The sequence below is a fragment of the Anomalospiza imberbis genome, chromosome 7 (genome assembly GCF_031753505.1).
Source record: "Anomalospiza imberbis isolate Cuckoo-Finch-1a 21T00152 chromosome 7, ASM3175350v1, whole genome shotgun sequence".
In the NCBI taxonomy this organism is placed as follows: domain Eukaryota; kingdom Metazoa; phylum Chordata; class Aves; order Passeriformes; family Viduidae; genus Anomalospiza; species Anomalospiza imberbis.
In genome coordinates this window covers 36,761,896-36,780,716 of record NC_089687.1, presented here as the reverse complement: position 1 = coordinate 36,780,716, position 18,821 = coordinate 36,761,896, and the positions used below count along the sequence as shown (strand labels likewise).

The 18,821-nt window shown below is 44.3% G+C and overlaps 1 protein-coding gene across 1 annotated transcript in view; it reads right to left on the bottom strand.

The window, feature by feature from the left end:
- IQCA1 (IQ motif containing with AAA domain 1) overlaps window positions 1-18,821 on the bottom strand; it is a 100,007-nt gene that overhangs the window by 17,692 nt on the left and 63,494 nt on the right. Inside the window, exons 10-15 of the mRNA XM_068196662.1 lie at window positions 15,895-16,001; window positions 15,601-15,690; window positions 9,192-9,253; window positions 6,652-6,734; window positions 4,172-4,279; window positions 1,537-1,733 (exon numbers count right to left, since the gene is read on the bottom strand). Of these exons, the coding sequence (XP_068052763.1) occupies window positions 1,537-1,733; window positions 4,172-4,279; window positions 6,652-6,734; window positions 9,192-9,253; window positions 15,601-15,690; window positions 15,895-16,001 (647 nt within the window). The remainder of the gene's footprint in view (window positions 1-1,536; window positions 1,734-4,171; window positions 4,280-6,651; window positions 6,735-9,191; window positions 9,254-15,600; window positions 15,691-15,894; window positions 16,002-18,821) is intronic.

The window sequence follows — 18,821 nt, the reverse complement described above, 5'->3', positions numbered from 1 at the left end:
GCTCCCCATGATTTTGAGCAAGTTATTTTTAATTAATGTGGAAGAATGTAGGGGTTTGTATGTACCTGTAGGCACATGTATACATGATGTGTGTACATATACTTATTAATGTGTATAAATACACATTTTATGGACACTCCTCTTACTGTTCATATTATTTCTATGCAAGTATACAAAAACCCCCTTGCAATCTTCAGCTGGAACTTTGTCCAGGAGTACAAAGGCTTCCCTCGTTTCTCCTGTGCTCCAAGCCCTAGTGCTCTAGCTGGGACTCGGTGAGGGCAGGGACGGTGTGTGCTGTGCCTGCAGCCAGAGCTGGGCTCTGCCATGGATGAGGGCAGAGAAATGAAGTGCAGAGAAGAGGGGCTGTTAGCTCAGGATAATGGCTCTAAATCGTGTCAGGGAGTGCCAGGCCCAGTGTCAGTGCCACAGCATCAAAGGTGTCTGACCACAGCACTGCCACCCCTCCCCTGGCACCGCCTCCTCGGGGGTGGCTTTGCTCGTGGCTGTTCTGGGAATGGAGGCACCTGTCACAAAACCTGCTCTAACACTGCATTCCATAAAATACAGCTGATAAATCCCCAGCAAAGCCAATTTTAGTACACCACTGGCACTGGAAAAATATTCCCTTTGGCTTTTTCCTACCTTTTTTTTTGGTCTGGAAATGTTTACCAGCTCCCATCCAGAGCAGAAATGCTGAGGACTTAGAATCTGGAAGAAATCTTGCGAGGATAGTGTATTTTAAATTTTTTTTTTTTTTTTTTTTTGAGGAGGGTTTGGGCTGTGTTCTTCACAGTTCATATGCCTGCTTTAATTTCCAAACTTCTCATACATTTCTGTTCCTGTAATCCTGAACCAGGATTCCTTCTTTTGAAGAACTTGCTGATAGGTAAACAGAGAGCAATATAGGGGAGAGAGCTCTTGTCCAGCAACAGCCCCAGAGAGGAAATTTCTGACCACCCCCAGCCTAGCATTTGATTAAATGCTGCATGGCAAGCATTCCTGGCTGATGTGCACATAAACAGAGAACAGAATTTTCTTTATCTGTGCTGCTTTTCATATTCAAGGTAACACAAAGCTCCCATAAATCTTAATGTGAAAAATATGGCTGCTCCCAGTGATTTCTCCAGGGGCATTAAATCCTCTGCAGAGCTGCACACACTGGCTGTCAACAAGTGGTTTCACAGAATCACAGAATCATTTTGGTTGGAAAAGACCTCTAAGCTCAAGTCCAGCCTTTGACTTATCACCACCTTTCAACGAGTCCAGAGCACTGAGGGTGACGTCCAGTTGTTCCCTGGACACCCTCAGGGATGGGGACCCACAACTCCCTGGGTAGCCCCTGCCAAAGGCTGGCAGCCCTTTCTACAAAGAAGTTCCTCCTGAACACTTGAAGGCAGGGAAGGAACTCCAAATTGGGTTGAGCAGCTTTGGCCAAGCTGTGTACGTTCCTTGTTACAGAGGATCTACAATTCCCTGTTTGTCCCACAGAAGAACTGGACTCCACCTTTGTGGAGAATTCCCCAAGAACCACACCTTGAGAATCATGTGAAGCATCATTATCAGGCCATCCCCGCCTGGATACTTCCCAATGCTGGAAGGAGTGAGGTTGAAGAGGTTGGCTCCCGTTGCTGTGCAGATGGCATGGACCAGCATTTTCTTTCCAACACCAGCAGGTCCTGCCAGCAACAGGGATTTCACCAGAGGAGCATTCTCATGGACAGTTTGGGAACCTGTAAAAAGTCATAAGGCACTATTATTGCTTTCATTTAAATCTGCCATAAAGGTAATGGAATGATTCATCCTTTTTTATTCACCATAAATAATTGATAATGTGAATTAATGGTTTCCTTCCTATGGCATGAGTGCTCTTGAGTTCAATTCTGTATAACCAGAGCTGAGAGCCCAGCAGATTTAACATCTCTGTTTGGAACAAGACTCACCCACCCTTATTTGTACCTCCTGATGGGAAAACTTCACTTTTAAACCCATGTGAGCTAAAAGAATGATTTTGAGACTAGAGGAAATGCGAGTGCCAGGGCTGCTGTGCTTCCTTTGCTGTGACTGCTCAGCATTCCCACTCTGTCTCCATGGCTGCTCCAGGTGAATTCATCCTGGGCTGTGACAAATATGATCCATCACCTGGGAAAGCCTCACCATTGGGAAAACACAAGCACAGCTAGGTTTAGGTGGTTGATGGGGATGGAACTTGTCTTCCCTGCAGCTGCCACCACATGAACTGGGGACAGGTGGAGTGCTACTTGCACTCCAGAGGTGGAAGTAGCAGGAAATGTCAAATGTTTTGTCCATGCCCACTTTGCCTCGATGCCTAAAGATGTGCTGTGTCAATAGTGGTGGTCTTTACATGTGTTTGAAAATCTCTGTGGGCATCCACTACATCTGGAGGTCTCTCAGCCTGGTGTCCATCACACTGTGGGAGTGAAACTGGCCCCAAAACTGACGGGCTGCAGAGGGAGCTTTTGCCATAGGCTGGAGAAGCCCTCTGGGTTAATGGGGATGGCTGCTATTTAAAACAAATCCAATCAGGGTGGTTATCTGTGTCCTAATGGTTTAACATCCCAAACAAATGACAGGGAACTGGGCACAGAGACAAATGCCATTATGCAGGGTGTAGGAAGTTGTCAGCCACCCAGGCTTTATTAATATTTGGTCATTCCACAGCAATCCATTACTATTGCACAAAGATTTATTAGGAGGGGAGCAGCAGACTCCTCTGTGTTAAAGATGAAGTATAGCTCCTACTATTCTTTCTCCTTTCAGCTGCTTGTAATTTTCTTAATGCCATTTAAGCTGGGGCTTTCCTTGCCATCAGGTGGCTATTTTGAGAAAAACTTTCACTTCTGTGATACACAATTATCTCATGATGAACTAGTTTGGAGACCAATTAAGTGAAATGTCATCTGTAACAGATCACCCCATAGGTGAAACCATTCCTGTACCTTTTTTTTTTGGCTCATGTAATATCTTTTGCTACTCAAAGGCATTTTTCAAACTGCTCTTGCAAGTACCTTTTGTTTGTTTAACTAGTCCAGGGTCTCCTCTCCCTAGAATTTTTGCTATTAGTGTAAATGGCAGGAAATTTATGGGTTCTTTTGATTAAGGGGCGTCTCAGGGCTTGATTTTCCTAGATCAGATGGTGTCAAAACACAGCTTTGGAGGAGTCTGGGGATATGTAAAATACATATTGCAGACAGGGATAACTGCTGAGCTCTCTCAGCCGATTGCAGTCAGACCTTCAGCCAGCCCCTGGGGGCTTACCCCAAACCAGCTGAGGGTGTTGTTCCAGGTGGGAAGAGCCCCATCCAGGCTGAAGAGAGACTAACCTGAGCACTTTGGAAGGAAGGGAAAACCAGAAGTTCTGTGTCTGCTTTGCTCTGTGTTCCAGGGTGGGAGGCAGGGAGATGTGGGTGATTTTGCCCTCTGAAGGGGATGAGCAGACACTGACACAGCCTGGAGGAGTTAAAATCTCCCTGGGATCCACTCAGGAATGGAAAAGGATGCAAGTGAAGTATCGAGGTTGGAAAATCCAATCGGGAGTGGAAAGGGAAGCAAACGGGGTTTTGAGTAAAGGCCCCCGAGACAGGCACTTCTTCCAGTCACTGGAGTTTGGCATAATGCCATTCCCAAGTGAAATATGGGATGGATTTTACATTAAAAGCAAACAACCTGACCCAGCAAAGCCCTGCTAGATACTGGCTAAGCCTGGCATTAAGACTGCAAGGGCATTTACAAGTGTTCTCTGCGATGTACAAAATGTATCCAGACTAATTCCTCCAACAATTGCATTGTGCAGCACTGAGTAACATTAGCCAGCTTGTAAAAGGTAAATTGCAACCTTAGCCCTTCCCTTAACTTGATTAATTTTGATCACTGGAGCTTGTTTCAGCTATTATCTTTCCCAAGTGGTTTCCCTTTATGTGCTGCCATTCACAAACTGTTGCCATGCAAACAGAGATGGGCTGGGGAGAGGATACCTGCCTCTCTGCACTGTTAAAGTGATCCAGCCCTCACTCTGAAGGCTTCATTGAAAAACGATTAGACTGCAAAATGCTTCAGATTACCACTAATCAACCCTGTCAAAGCCAGTAAAATGCAGGTTTCTGACAGGAAGCAAAGCCCCAGCGTGTTCTGCCCTCTGGTGTGCTCTTACCCAAGGGCAGTATTCCATAGAGTGCCGTGAGCTGTCTGACTTCTGGGATGGAGGGCATGGGCTGGGCACCTGTCTCACGAAGGATGTTCCTCCGACAGTCGTAGTAGCCTGTAAGGAGGAAGCAGGAGCTCAACAAATGTGACACTGTTGTTGTAGAAAGCATAACTCAGGGAATGAGTGTGTGCCACAGCACAGGGCCGTAACACACTCGGCAAAGCCAGGCTCAGGGACTCAAGCTGGGCAATATTCTGGTGGAATGTGGCCCTGAGAAAGGTGAAGTGCAAAGGGAGATTGAAACTGAACAGGCTGTGGAAGTTGTTCAGCAGAGAGCAGACGGTTTCGAGTAACCTTTTAAAGAAACTTTGTGGAGAGGAATCATTAGTAGCGCCATAAATCACGCTGCTGGCAAAGGATTCCTGGATTTGGGATTTTGCAGGGCTAGAATCCCAGTGAACCATGAGCTCTCAGAAGGATTTCAAAAAGGGGGAAAAGCTATTTTAACAAGCTTTTCCCTGGCTGGGTCCCATCTCAGCTCCTTGCTGTGTTAGACGTGTAAGCGTGTCACCTCATTTGGTGGGGCTCTCTGCTTTGCAGTTCACCTCTTTTTTTTTCCTTCCCCTTTTGTTCAAAAAAACCTCCACAAAACAACCCAAGAAAACTAGAAATCCCTGACATGAACTGAAACAATTTAATCTTGCCTTGGCTCTGGTTACAGAGCTACAATCACATTGCTTGCCATGTCAAAGTCCATAGCCAAGCAATGTTGGAGAACAAAGATACAGGAGGATGGGCCACAAGCAGGAAAACCAGTTGTGATGTAGTCAGTGATTATTTCTAGCAAAAATTACATGTCATTATGATGATTATTATTGAAAAATAATAATATGTTAAGTTTTACTGGAGATAAAAAGGCAGAGAGCAAGAGGCCTCTGGAGCAGAGGTAAATTAGCAGTGGTTAAGAGCAAAAGTGGAGATAATTTGGGGGCAAAAAGGCAGACAAGCCCTGGTGCAACTGCCCCCTCCCCTCTGAAGAATAAAATTAATTTCAGGTTTTATCTTTTATTTAAGGAGAAATCAAAAGAACGGGATAGGGATTAATCTTCACAGATTTAATTAGAAGGCATCAAAGGGTTTAATTGCAACTGCACATAAATCACAGCGGATATTCTCTGACTAATTTAGATAAGGTCACCAAGAAAATTAGTTCAGTGATGTCAGTTTGTCATAGAGGGGGGACATTTCAGTGCCTTTACTGGCTGTGTAGCACAGTTCCACTCTTTGTCCTTTCCCCAGGAACTGGAAGTGACCTTCCTTAGGCTCCAGCCCTGGAAGACTGAGTAGAGGAAGGCTTCTTTCTCTGCAGGCTTTGACTGTGTCCTTGGACCCTTCAAGAGAGTTTTTTTTGGATTTCAAAAAATGGTTGGAGATGTGCTGTTTTAAAAACATTTGTAGTGGGGGAATGTTTGTTGGACAAAAGTGACTTTGATAGGTTGGGAGATCAAAAGAAGAATGAAAATCTTCATTTACTTGGTGGTCTTTAATGACATGAAATGGATGGGACACTTAATTCAGAAAATTAACAGCTCTTCAGAGGAATGGCAGAGGCTATAGAGTCTGAACTGGTGCTTCTAGGAGTTATATAAACATGGCATTTGGGGGTGATAGAAGAGCATTTGTCTTTTCTGCCTTGGCCTTGCACTGTCATCCTCTAGCACTTCTGCTTCTGGATAGCTGCAAATTCAAACCACGGCCTTTGAAATACCTGAATCTTGGGGTTTTTTTTGCTGTTAAGATGCTGTGATTTCACTGTGCATCACCAAATGTTTGTGGACATGGTGTTAGACCCCTCTGAAGTCAAAATGTGGGGTTTGGGGTTTTTTTACCCCTTCTTTTCTCTGTAGAGCATAGGTGAGCAGGTCTGGCTGCAGTTGCAGCTAACAGAAACCAGACAAGAGGAGTGTGAAATGCAGAACTAGGCAGAGACACATCTTACTCAAATGAAGGGCCAGATATGCCTCAAAGCACTGCTCAAAGTTCATGGGCAGTCAGGGAGGTGCAGAGAAAGGGCTGAGTCTTTTACAAAAGACAGCAAAAGCTGGAGGTACAATTTTTTCTGCTCTCTGGGAAATATTCTGCATGGATTATGACCCCTGCTCTGTTAGACTTGCACTGTCTTGCCACTGCCTGGCAAGGGCTCCTTAAAGGGTGTTATGGTTCCACCTCAGAGTGGTTGTGACATCCACAACCATTCAAGGCTGCTGGTGTTGCTGCCTGGAGTGAAACACCAGCTCTGCAAACACATCCTGGCTTCAGTAGCAGAAGTGAAAGCTCCTGAGCAGCCTTGATTTGCATACCTGTCTTTAGAGATTCAAAGTGCAGTGACTCTTGAACTCAGTCTTGAGTGGAAGTAGGGGTCAGTGAAGGTGGAATGGCTGGAGGTTTGATCAAACACCACGTTTGCTCTAAAAGGGGTACTTTACCAATGTAGTCAGAGAGATTCACATTCTTGACTTGGATGAGCAATCCTTCTTCTGCAAGTTCCTGGTACAGGGAATCAATGGTCCTACGGGCAAGAGACATCACTCAGAAATGGTCAGGAAAAGCTCAGTGCTCTCAGAACTGAGCCAGCCTGAGAGTTATTTGTTTGCCCAGCTTTATAAATGCCTTTTGTGGCTCAGAGGTAGCATGATTAGTGCCATCAGTCTGAAATCAATAAGCACAGTTTCTGTCTTGTGCTGAGGAATCTCTTTCCCTCCCTCACACGCTGAGTTCCCCTCTCCTGCTGGCTCCATTTACCCATTTCCAGGTGATGCCAGATCAGTTATGACTTGTGTAATGGACTCATTCATTAATATCAATTACTGGGAAATTATTTTTAAATTACACAATAATGGCAATCCTAACACTACTATACCTGTTCACCCAGCTCTCCAATTAGTACTAATTCATTAATTCTTCTTGGAATTTATTGTGTGGGCAACAGACAGCCTCATCTCTCTGGGAACACACTGGGAATGCCTTGCTCAGATCCTCCACCTGCAGGGCTGTGGTCAGAGGGGGATTGGGGCAAAAATGTCCAGTGGAAGTGTTGCCCCATCCCTGGCAGTGTCCAAGGCGAGGTTGGATGGAGCTTGGAGCAACCTGGGCTAGTGGAAGGTGGCCCTGCCAATGGCAGGGGTGGCACTGGATGGGCTTTAGGGTCTCTTCCAACCCAAATCAGTTTAGGATCCCATCAAATGGGCAAAACTTCCCCAGTGGAAGTTTCTCCCTATCTCCATTAGTGGCTGGAAGTAGATCCCAATAATGAAGGAGTTAAAACACTTAAAATTGTGTGTGGTTTTCTATTGATGTGGATCTTCTCTACGCTCTCTTTTGGAATTCTAAGTATTAATTCCAATGACATTTCTGGCACTTGGTTTTATAGAGTAATACTGCTTCCAGGATGACGTGTAAACTGAATAAACCTGTCAGAAATTCTTAGTGTACTGACAGTGTAAACAATATTGATTTTAGTCTTTTTAGATCTCTCAGTGTTTTTCCACACTTTTCACATTCTTTCCCCTCAATTATTCTGTCTTTCTCACCTATCTTAATTGGGATGTCCTGGTCTGGCGACAATAAATATATTTAATAGTGCCTCTCAGCTGGCTAATAAACCTACAGGTATAATTTGAGGTCTGCAGCCTTTTTTCCCATTTCAGCTGAGGAGTTTTATGTTTATGCAGTCTTAGTGGCACAATTAATGTAGGAGTAGCAATAAGCAAATCCAAAATTTAATGCACCTTCAACAAGGTTGATTTTGCTGCTCTGACTTCTTGCTTTCATCCTCAGTGGTTTTATGTTGGGAATGCATCATAAAACAGGCAGAAGGTGGAATGGGACTAACCTGGCAGCTCTGGTGGGAGCAAGACTTCTACTTTTCCTGGTTTATTATTTTTACTGTGCCAGTTAAATGATGCATGTCCCCTCCAAGGGAGGGTGATGTGACCAGTCTTTGCTGACTGAAGGCCCCTGTGCCCCTTCACAGGCCAAAAGGGAGATTTTGAATCTCAGTTATTCAGCCCCTCTATGGGTTATTTCTGAAATGCTCAGCAGGGAAGAACAAAGTAGGGAGCCAAAATGCCAGATAAAAAGCCAGCTACTAAAATGTTCATGTTTTCAGCTGGCTGCATGGTAAGTTTATATCTAAAGAAGGAGGTATGTGCAAGAGCAGTTTTAAAAGCAAGCAATATATCAGACTTTGGCATTGTTCTGTAGGAGAGGTCCTGCTCTGTTATAATCCATGAGACATGGATTTTTAAAAATATTTGCTTGGAGGTGTTTTTATATTTTTTGATATATTTTAAAGCAGGTAAAGAGATCATTGGCTGATTGTGTGGTACCAGCACCCAAATAATGGAGTCCAGGTCTGACTATTCTTGCACAAATGGGTTTGTGGAGTGAATTTCAGGGATTGTGTGTTTGGCATTGTGCTGTTCTCCAGCCCTGCTCCTGGATCAGCTACTCCCTGTGGTGATGCCTCTGTGTTGTGTGAAAAACAGCTGGATTATCAGGGAACACATCACTGTCATTGAAAATAGCAGGGCAGAAGAAGAAATCCTCTCAGATCCTCCAGATAAAATTAAGAGTGCTTCAAAGGGTCCACAAGAAGTGGCCAGGTCTGCCAGGACTATTATTGATCCATGAGACTGATTTATGGCATGTACACTGCAGCTCAGCCATGAAGGGGATTTGGGGAGTGCAGGGGCCTGTCTGCAGCCTCCCTTATTGGGATGGAAAATCTGACGGACAACAAACCAGCCAGGTGCTTCTGCACCTGCAGAGAGGGGGAAAGGGGCACACAGGGCCAATCTCCTGCTGAAATGCCACATATGCCTAGCTCTGCAAACTGCAGTTCACCTGCCTGGAGGTGATGGGACTGGTGTGGCAGCAGAATGGGGATTTTAATTTGTGTTTGGTGGTGCAGATGAGGAAAACCAAGGCTGATATTGGAGATCTAATGCAGAGAGGTTCTCCTTACCTGTCAGGTGTCAGATCTCTCTCCAGCTCCGGTATTTTTTTCTTCCCAGGTTTCTTGCCTCCCTGAGGACCACACAAGCAAGCAGGAATTAGTGACTTCAGCACCGATAAATAAATATTTTTTAATGTACTGAAGCAAAGTGAGGGCCAGAACAGTCAATGTTTCAGTGTTTGAATGTAGCCCAAAGGGAAAAACCATATCTTTAACCAGCAGTGCCACTGCTACATAGGAAAGCATCCCAGGGTCATTTTGCTGCAAGGGAAGAAGCTTCTCTCCTTCCTTTTGCTTGGATATTAGGCTTTTTTTTTTTTTTTTTTTAATTGGCACAGCTGCCCAGGACAGTGATGGAATCCCAAGCCCTGAAGGGATTTAAAAGCTGTGTGGATGTGGCACTTGGGGACATGGTTTAGTGGTGGCCTTGGCAGTGCAGGTTAAGGGCTGGGCTCGATGATCTCTCAGGGGCCTTTTCCATTTGTATGATTCTTATACCATGATTTTTCTGGTACCCAGTTCTCTGGGTGAGGGGGGATATGGCCCTTGCTCAAGAAGGAAGCAGGAAGGAAAAGGGTGTGGGGTCCAAGTAGCTGCTCCAGAGACTGTGTATACCTTTTTAAAAAACAGATATATAGTGAAGTAAAATATATAAGCAGCTTCCCAGAGGGGAAAAGCTCCTGAGAGTCTGGTGACCCTCCTAACCACTGGACATCCTTCTCTCTCCTAATGCCTCAGGGGAGAAGCTGGAAGAGGTCAGAAAAACACAACCTGCTCTTTTCATCTTATCACCACAATTTCACCACAGAAAGATTTTGACTCCTGTGCCTCATTTCTTTACACCTTACAAAAAAACCTCCTGGCAAACATAAATAAGGAAGATGTGACTCAGGCTTGTCAAGCCCTTCCATTAATTACAGCTCAGCAGCCATAAATATGGTTAGGGATAATTAGTAGTGTGGAGAGGGCATCATTAATCCATGTTTGTGCCCACCACTGGTGTCTGAGCTCCAGTCCTGCAAAGCACCTCAGGATTGCTCCAGTGGAACTGTTTACACAGAAACCTTGGTACACCAGGGGATTTCTCCAACAGCTTAAATTTAAGCACGTGCTTAAATGCTTAGTTGAACAAGACAGCTTATTCTTTCCAAAAGTTTATGTTCACTTTCCTGGGAATACAGTCATTTACTTTGCTTTTTTTATAAGAGTGAATACTTCTGCAGAGCTCTGGAGGCTGTGTTGTTGAGTTAAAAAAATCCTATCCAATTATCTGGAAAATGCTGGGCTTTTTCATAGAATAGATCAGCAGCCTTCAGGAATACATCAATTTCAGGTTTTCAAGGATAGACACAATGTAAGGAACCTGTGGTTCAATCACCTGTTCCTGTTTGTGATGCCACAAAGATAATGCAGATGAAAATGCAGCCTAAACCCAGCACTACATGGATCAACTACTGAGAAAAGATGTTTTGGGTTAGGATAAAACAAACATCTCTGTATTTGGAGAACTATACCTCAGGTTTCTTTACATAAATAAGTCTGGCAGCAAATATTCATCCAAATGTGCCAGGGAGGTTTTGTTTTGAAGAAAAGGAATGGGAAGAAGAAAGCACATGCCATGCTGTTTTAACAACTGTGGAAATATTGAAGCTGTCACTGGTTTATTTTTGCTGTTCCTCCTGTTTTGTCTTTTTAACTTCTCTTCCAACAAGCCAGAAATTACATATATTTGTGTCTGACTGGGAAGAAAAGCTCGTTTCAACCTATGTAAAGACACTAAGCATATGTTGAATTTATTGGCCAACTGGTATTGTCCTCAAGGCAGCTTCACCAATAAAGTAACTCCAGAGCAAAACAAAAATGAGCTGTGTGGAGGAAAAATGTGTTTTCCTAATTAACAACAGCATTTGTGGGGAATTTGGCACAGGCTGAGATGTGATAAGGGCAAATATGAATTGTAGACAATGGCTTGTCTCCAAAATGTCTTACTGGGAACTGCTTTTATTTAGGAAATGATAATGTTTAATGAATGTGAACACGCTGCTCATTTATACTGGAAATCTCCTTGCTGCTCTCCCTGAAATGCCAGCTGGGCTCCTGTGTAGCCATCCTTTGACTGGGTGATTTCCTGCTTTGCTGACTCCCACGGAGTGAGCCCATCAGGTGGCAGCTGGCAGGGGCACAGGGCTGTGTCCCGTGCCCAGGGGGTGGCTTCTCCTGCTGTGTGGGCTCAGCAAAATGTTTTTGGTAGCTCAGAGGTTGGAGCAGACAAGAACCTGATTTCAGACCAAATTCCAGAGCCCTGGCTGCTGCTGGGATGGCACCAGGAGGGAGAGGGCATCCAAATGTCTCCCTGAGGGGAACTGTTGAAACTGGAGGATCTGTGGCACCCTTTGGCTGTGATCTCACAAGCCCTGGCTGCAGCTACGGCCACCACAGGTCAAGGAGTCATGGAATGGCTGGGTCAGAAGATCATCCAGTGCCACCCCTGCCAAGGCAGGGACACCTTCCACCGTCCCAGGTTGCTCCAAGCCCCATCCAGCCTGGCCTTGGACACTTCCAGGGATCCAGGGGCAGCCACAGCTGCTCTGGGCACCCTCTGCAGGACCTCCCCACCCTCACAGGGAGGAATTCCTTCCCAGTATCCCATCTAAACCCACTGTCAGTTTGAAGCCATTCCTCCTCGTCCCTACGTGCTGCTTTAACAAGTCCCTCTCCATGTTTCTTGTAGGTTCCCTTGGGGAACAGTAACAGAAGGGAACTGCTCCTCCTATGGTTTAAGGGAAACCAGCAGCAGCTGGTGCAGTTTTTTGGGGGATTCCTTGGATCATGTGAGATGCTAAAGATGGCAGGCTGAGCAAATGCAGCTTTGCACTGGGCCTGGGTTGAGAAGTGTGTTCTGGCAGTGCTGAGATAAAACAAGCAGCTTCTGACACTTGCACTGAAAAAGTGCTCAAAGATGTTCCCACTGATTCCTAAACTTGCTGAATGAGGGACTCTGATCTGCCATCCCTGTTGGATTTAGGGTCCAAAGAGGTGACAGCTCCCACAGCTGGCTGAGGGCTCTGGGTGCAGCAGTTAGAGGAAATCCAGCAGGGCTTGGGAATCAGAGTCCTCAAACCCAGCCTTTCCTCAGTTCTCACTCAGCTTCTCTCCTGGCCTCATTAGTTATAGTTATGGTTAGTTATAGTTATCTCTTGTCAGTATTTCTGTCACAGCCATTTGTGGTTTTCTTTGCTTCTGCCCAGTTTCACCAAAAAGGGGTCTCCAGAGCTGTGTTGGGGCTTAGCCCAGAACCAAGTTTTCCACACTGAGGTTCTCATGTCCCCCTTTCCTGGGATTTCTGTGTCTTTTTTCCTTTTTTTTTTTTTTTTTCCCTGAATTCTGGCCATGACTTTGTGTCTGTGTGGGTGTGTTCATTTCCAATGCATTGCTTTACCTGCAGTGGGGATCAGAAATACATCCTTGGGGGAGCAGAGCAGGAAAAGCAGCACAATGGGCTTGACAGAAAGAGCTCTGATAAGCTCTTAAATGTAACTTCCAGATCAGTGACTGCCATGTTCCTCACTCAGAGGACATCTCCCTCCCAGCCCTTCCTCAGCCTGTCCTTTCCCAGTGCTCCCAGTCCCAGCTTGGTGATCCCTGGCTGGGCAGGGGATGGGCTGCCACTGTGCCAAGTGAAGGAAAATGCAATTTACAGCAGAGCTGACCCACATTCCTCTGTTTCTGTTGTGTCCTCATCCCCTTTCCAGTGACAGTCACGGGACCAGGAGCTCTCTGGAAGAATCAGAGGCCAGCAAAGTGTGTCTCTTACACAGGACACTCTGCTCCATCCCCTGTCGATGCTGGGCCATAAAGGTGGGACAGTCTGGTTGTGGGAAGCTTCCAGCTTGGAAAGAGGCACAGGATCTGTGACTCCAGTAACAGCACTGTGCTTTATTGAGTATTAGGTGCAATCTCATTAGTTCTGCTATTTCCAGATCAGCCTACTGCTCTGGAGACCCACTTGTCACGAAAAGAACAATTTTTTTCACCCAAGTTCATTCTTCCACAAATCTGGCAAATGGTATTCTTATCTTCAGGAGCTCTAAGAGCAGCTCTTGGTAGGGTTAAGTGTCAGCTTTTAGCAGTAAGTGGTATTTGAAGGTTTGGGAATCAGTGATAAAGTACTTATGGAAATAAAGGAGTGGCTGTGGGTAAGCATGGAGATGTTATATATTGTTTTTCTTATATCTAAGACCTGAGGTGTCTGGAACATTGACTGGAGGGGAGAAATTTCCCTTTAGAGTCCAGTTCCAAAATGTATCCTCGCTGTAATTCCCACAAAAGGGACTTTAAAACTCGGATTCGTTCCTGTGGGTCAGGCAGGTTTTTTGTTTTTTTTTGTTTTTAAAATGGATTTGACAGAAACTTTCTGAGTTGTGAACTACTCATCTTAAATCTTGGAAAGGCACAGAACACCTACCTCTGTTAGGGATATTCTCTGACAAAGAGAGCAGAAGAAATCCCTCCCTAAACCAGAGGAAATGGCCAAACAGGAATTTGGGATGATGGTCCCTGGACACAAAATTCCACCTGTAAAAGTTCTCCTGAAGAAATCACCCTTTCATTGCCCCTTGCCCACTGCCAGAGTGCAGGAGAAGGTCTGATTTCTCTGAAGAATGTTGAATTCTCTTGAGAATGCAGAATATCCCCTTTTGTTTTTTGGCAGGGGGATGTTTCACACTGAACTCCAGACACACTCCTGGCTTTAGTGAGAACCTGAACCTGTTATTTCATGCTGCATAGCTGAGGGGAGACATATGGGACCTCAGATGTGGCTTGAAAAACTAGAGATTTTTTTTGCTGAATAATAAATTAATGAGCTATTTCCAAAACTTTCCAGCTCATATTATTCTTATTATCTAGAGCAGGCTATCCTAAAGCAGATCTGCAGTCTGTGTGCACAGGTATGCACTGGTTTGGTTTATGACTGAGATATTTATGCAAATACTAATGGGAAAAAGCCTTTGCCAATGCTGAATGGACATTTTAAATGGCTTTGCACAGGGAAGATGTGTTTTGACTAACACTGCTTCTTTCCTTTCGTTCTCCATTCCTCATATAGAACTGTTTTGGCTTGGGTGGGATTTTTTTAGATGAAATCTTTAAGGAATTTCTATTATCTAATTAGTACTTCTTTTCCTGCCTCATTCTCTCAGGCTACTGGCACAATTTGGGAAGATAAAAGTTAAATAATCTCCCTCCACCCTAAGCTATTCCAACACTACACTGAAGGGAAAAAAAAAAACCCAACCCAGCCCCTAACATAAAGCTCTGTAATTCCAGTGTGACATTTTGCAGCAGGGCACTGACCAGATGATCTAAATGTGTCTGCCCATGAAAACTTGGGGGAGATAGTTGCAATATTTTGTCTGTATGTCTTAAGCCCTGCCCCTATTTTTGAAACAGATTTAGGAATCCAATTGGGATCAGCTTTCAGAGCTGCCCCAGTCTTTTCTTATTAGATTGTCCCTGGAGGTTTGTCAGGTGAAAGAGCATTTTTAAAGATAATTTAAGTAGAAGTAGAGCAACAGCAAGTATTTGCATGCTAAAAGGTATTACAGAAATGAAATACAGCATGAGATTAGGGTTGGCTATTTGCCCTGAGGGTTTTAAGTGGATCTGTTGATTGAGTGGTGGGGTGTAAGCTTTGAGTTATTTTGCACTGACATGATCTCTAATTTAAATGCTTTGGTAAGGAATTTTAGAGAACCACAAGCTGTGGAATTCTTCATATGATAATGCTGTAAAACTAGATGTGAACATGACATGTGCTGTGTTTGGGGAGGGTTAACCTATTTTTTATGCCTAAATAAACTTGGCTTAATTGCAAATTCCCAAACCCTTCAATAGGATGTCGTAACTTAAGGAGTACCTGGCTGTGTGTGATCTATGTGGTGTTACAGACAAATGAAAGGTTACATCAAAACATTCAGAGGGAATTTTTTTTGGTGTATGGTCTTGAAACCAGTCCTTATTTAGGAGGAAAACAGCCAGCAGCTGGAAAACTCAGTGGCCTCCAGATCCCTGTTTTCCTTGGAAAACTATTAATCTGAACTGGTCACCCTAAAGAGAGGGATTGCTTCCATTTTGCTGTTTGACTGCATCCAAGGATTTCAGGAGGGTGAAAATCTGAAATATCTTGTAGTGATTTATCTCTGGAATAGCTCAACTTGTCCTGAGCAATATTTATACAAGTTAAAGAGCAAGAGCTAATGAGAAGGCCCTGAAATTACCCAAAGGTGAAGAGATTTTTCAGATGTTCCTAACTTGAGATTCAGTAAATGTTTAGGGGGGACATTTTGATGTTTGTACCTGAGGTTTGCACTGATGGAATTGAGACTGCCCCTCAAATCTCCCACCTTGCTGCTGTTACCTTGTCTTTCCCAGCTTTGCCCTGAGGACCTGTCTCTCCATCCACAGCCTGTTTGACTCTCAGCAGCTTCTCCTGCATCACTTCATCCACCTGCTCAAGACAAACAGAGGAATCTTCCTCAGTTTTCTGCTCTGCCACCTCAGCCCAGACAATTGTTCAGCTGAACAAGCAAAGAACAGGTAGTAGGGACTCTGGAAGGAGGGAAGGTCTGTGCCAGGGCCAGTTCTTACAGCTGGAGAAAAATATACCCAGGTAATGCATGTGATCAGTGTCCTCTTGCTATTGTAAGCACACCTGCACTCTGATCTCTTCCTCCACTTCATCCCGTTCCTCTCCTTTGATCAGCTCTGGGTCATGATCCTGGAGAAAATCCAATCTGTTATCTCTGTTCTCCCAAAAGACTGTTAGCCAAAAGAAAGAAAAAAGGGGAAAAAGTTACAGAAGCCATTGGTTTCTCCAACTGCTTCCGGAGGCAACAGAAAGGGTGGCTGTAGGCAGCTTTTATTAAATTATGAGCTGTGTGAAAGCAGCAGGCTCTAGGGACCCTTACCAAGTTCACAGCCCTGTTGTGTTAGGATCTGCAAATCTTCAGGTTATAAGGGATTTCTTCTTTTGCCTTGGGTTGCAGAATGGTCTCAGAATTCAGGAGGATAATGGGATAGTGAGGCTGTCATTTGGAGGTTGCAAAGCTGAGAGTGTGCTCAGTCTCCACAATCCCAGTCCCGTGCCTGATGTTGGCATTATTTTATTGATTTCACAGCACAGGGGTTCAGTCTTTTCCATGAAGAAGGCACAGGGGTGGCTCCTGCCCTGAAGGATGTGCTCTCCATGAGTGTCACTTGGCTTGGGGACCAAAGGAAGAGGGTTAATTCAAACCACAAATTTCCCTGTTCTCCCCATGGCTCAGTTAAAGCTGCTGCATCCTGGGGAGCTGGCCTTCGTAGTAATTGCCAGGAGGCTGAAAAATGGGAATAGGGGCACTGGCACAGGAATAAAACCAGCACTGAGCACGTGGCAGTGGGATCGAGGGAGGGGACAGCGAGGGTGACAGAGCAGTAGCCTGCAGCTGACCACAAATGATGCATGGCCACACAGAGGCTTCACTTTGGGGGATTTTAATTTCAATGCAGAAATTAAAAGCAGTTAAGCCCAAAAGAGACGAGACCCACCTGATCCAGCCCCTCTGTTTTGAAATGCTGTGCAAAGGAGAAGTAATAAGGTGACCTAACACCCAGTCACAGTGAATTTGTGAAGCTGGTGATGAAAAAAAGCTATTTATGATAAAGTACCTAATGATCCTGAGGTGCAGCTCATTATTTTTGTTGAGGCAAACTGCAATTTGCTCTTTAGAAAGAAAACTAAATGAAGTCTGACGAGCTGGGTGCATATCTGAGTTCTCTAAGTGCCTGATTTTAATGGAAACACCTCTTTTTTTCCTACACTTCTTGAGGTAATTTGAAGGAAGACAATTCATATCTTGCCTTTCAGGCCCTGATTGTATCTTCCTAAATGACAGCTAATCTCCAGCTGTATGTGCTAATTCAATTTCCCAGTGATTTGAAATGACAGTTTTCCACTTTCAGACGCTGGCTCCTCTATGAGTCAGTTTTGTACAGACATTCTATTTTACAGATATTATATTTGATATTCTCCCCTGTACCCCTTGCCTGCTGAAGGCACCGTGCAAATTCAGAAAGGTTTGAACATCCAAGTTCTTGTTAATCCAAGACTGGCTGTTCTTTCAATCCCCCCAAAAATTTTCAGGGCCCAATTTCAGGCAGAGGATTTGTAGTTTTACAAAGTTTATAGAGGGCATAATTCATGCAGGTGAGTAATCTTAATTTCACCACTGAGAATGGTGGGGATGGAGGAGGACAGGGGATATTTTGGTAATGAAAGAAACTCCAAAGTACAGACATTTAATTTCTTTAAATTACTTGTGGGTCATCACAGGGCATGACAGATGTCATGTAATATTTCAGGAGGAAAAGCTGATTTGCCCAAGTTATGAGGTAGCTCCTCCAGCCTGGAATTCCAGCCCTGGGGAAAGGGGACATTACATAGGAGTTATGTGAATTTTTAAACACTTTCCTGACTGGGTCAACAGGTTGCAAGTGCTGTGTTTTCACAGGAGTACCAGGCTTTAGAGATTTATTTTTCATAGAGGGATCCGTAGGTTTTTCTATTCTGTTTTTTTTTCATAATTGTTTATTGTCATTTTGTAGATTGATTAGTGGTTAATACCCACTGCAGGCAAACCAGTGAGAGTCCCCCCAGACTCTGGTATTACCTGGAAATGAGTTATCTGAGTGTTATATTAACCACTGGGTTAGAGGGGCCTAATTTTAGTAGAGAGATCAATAACTCATAGGTGTTAGATGCTCTGTTATTCTTTTATAGATCAACAAAATGTTTCAAAGTTAATTTTAAAGGGGGGGTCAGGAGGCTAAGGATGTTATGTTTTCACTGGCTGGTCAGCAGAGTCTGGTATTTTGTTACAGGCAGGGTCAGCCAGCTCCAGGAGCTATTTCTGTGCTTGTGTGTATGTAGTGAAATTTATGTCACCTTTTCTAAAATAGTGTATGCTTATTTTGGGATTGTTTTATATGCAGAGCTAGCTCATGGCTCAAAGGCAGCCCAGACCACTCCTAAATCAGCATCCCAGCTCTGCAGGCCAGTAGGGAACTCCAATATCCCAGAATTTCACAGAACAGCCTGTGACAAACAATTATAAAATACTTATTTGAATCATGAAGCTTCTCTTGAAATGGCCACTTTGAACCTCCTGGCAAAAGAATTTGAATCTCTTGAAGGCTGGTTAAAAATACAGAGTATTACCACACCTTCGGGGAATATTTGGACACACCATGGAGTATTTGAACTCAAATATCCTCTGTGACACTGAGCAAGTCATAAATATCAACTGGTCAGCTGTAGAATGGGGAAAATAGCACACTGCTGCCTCACACTGCAAAAATACACTGCAAAAATACAGAGGGGGGTAAAGGCTCAGCCTTACATTTGCCCCATGTAAACTCTGGCTATTGCAGTGTGAAAGGAGACGCCACACAAAGTGGCTGTTTCCAAGCACATCGTTTAAAAGAAGTGTTTTAGAGCTTGGCAAGTGGAGTTTAGCAACTAGAAAAAAGGCCAGATACAGCTCTAGGAGGATAAAAGGCTTCATGAATTCCAGTGAACTTTAGGCAGCAACTTTAGTTTGG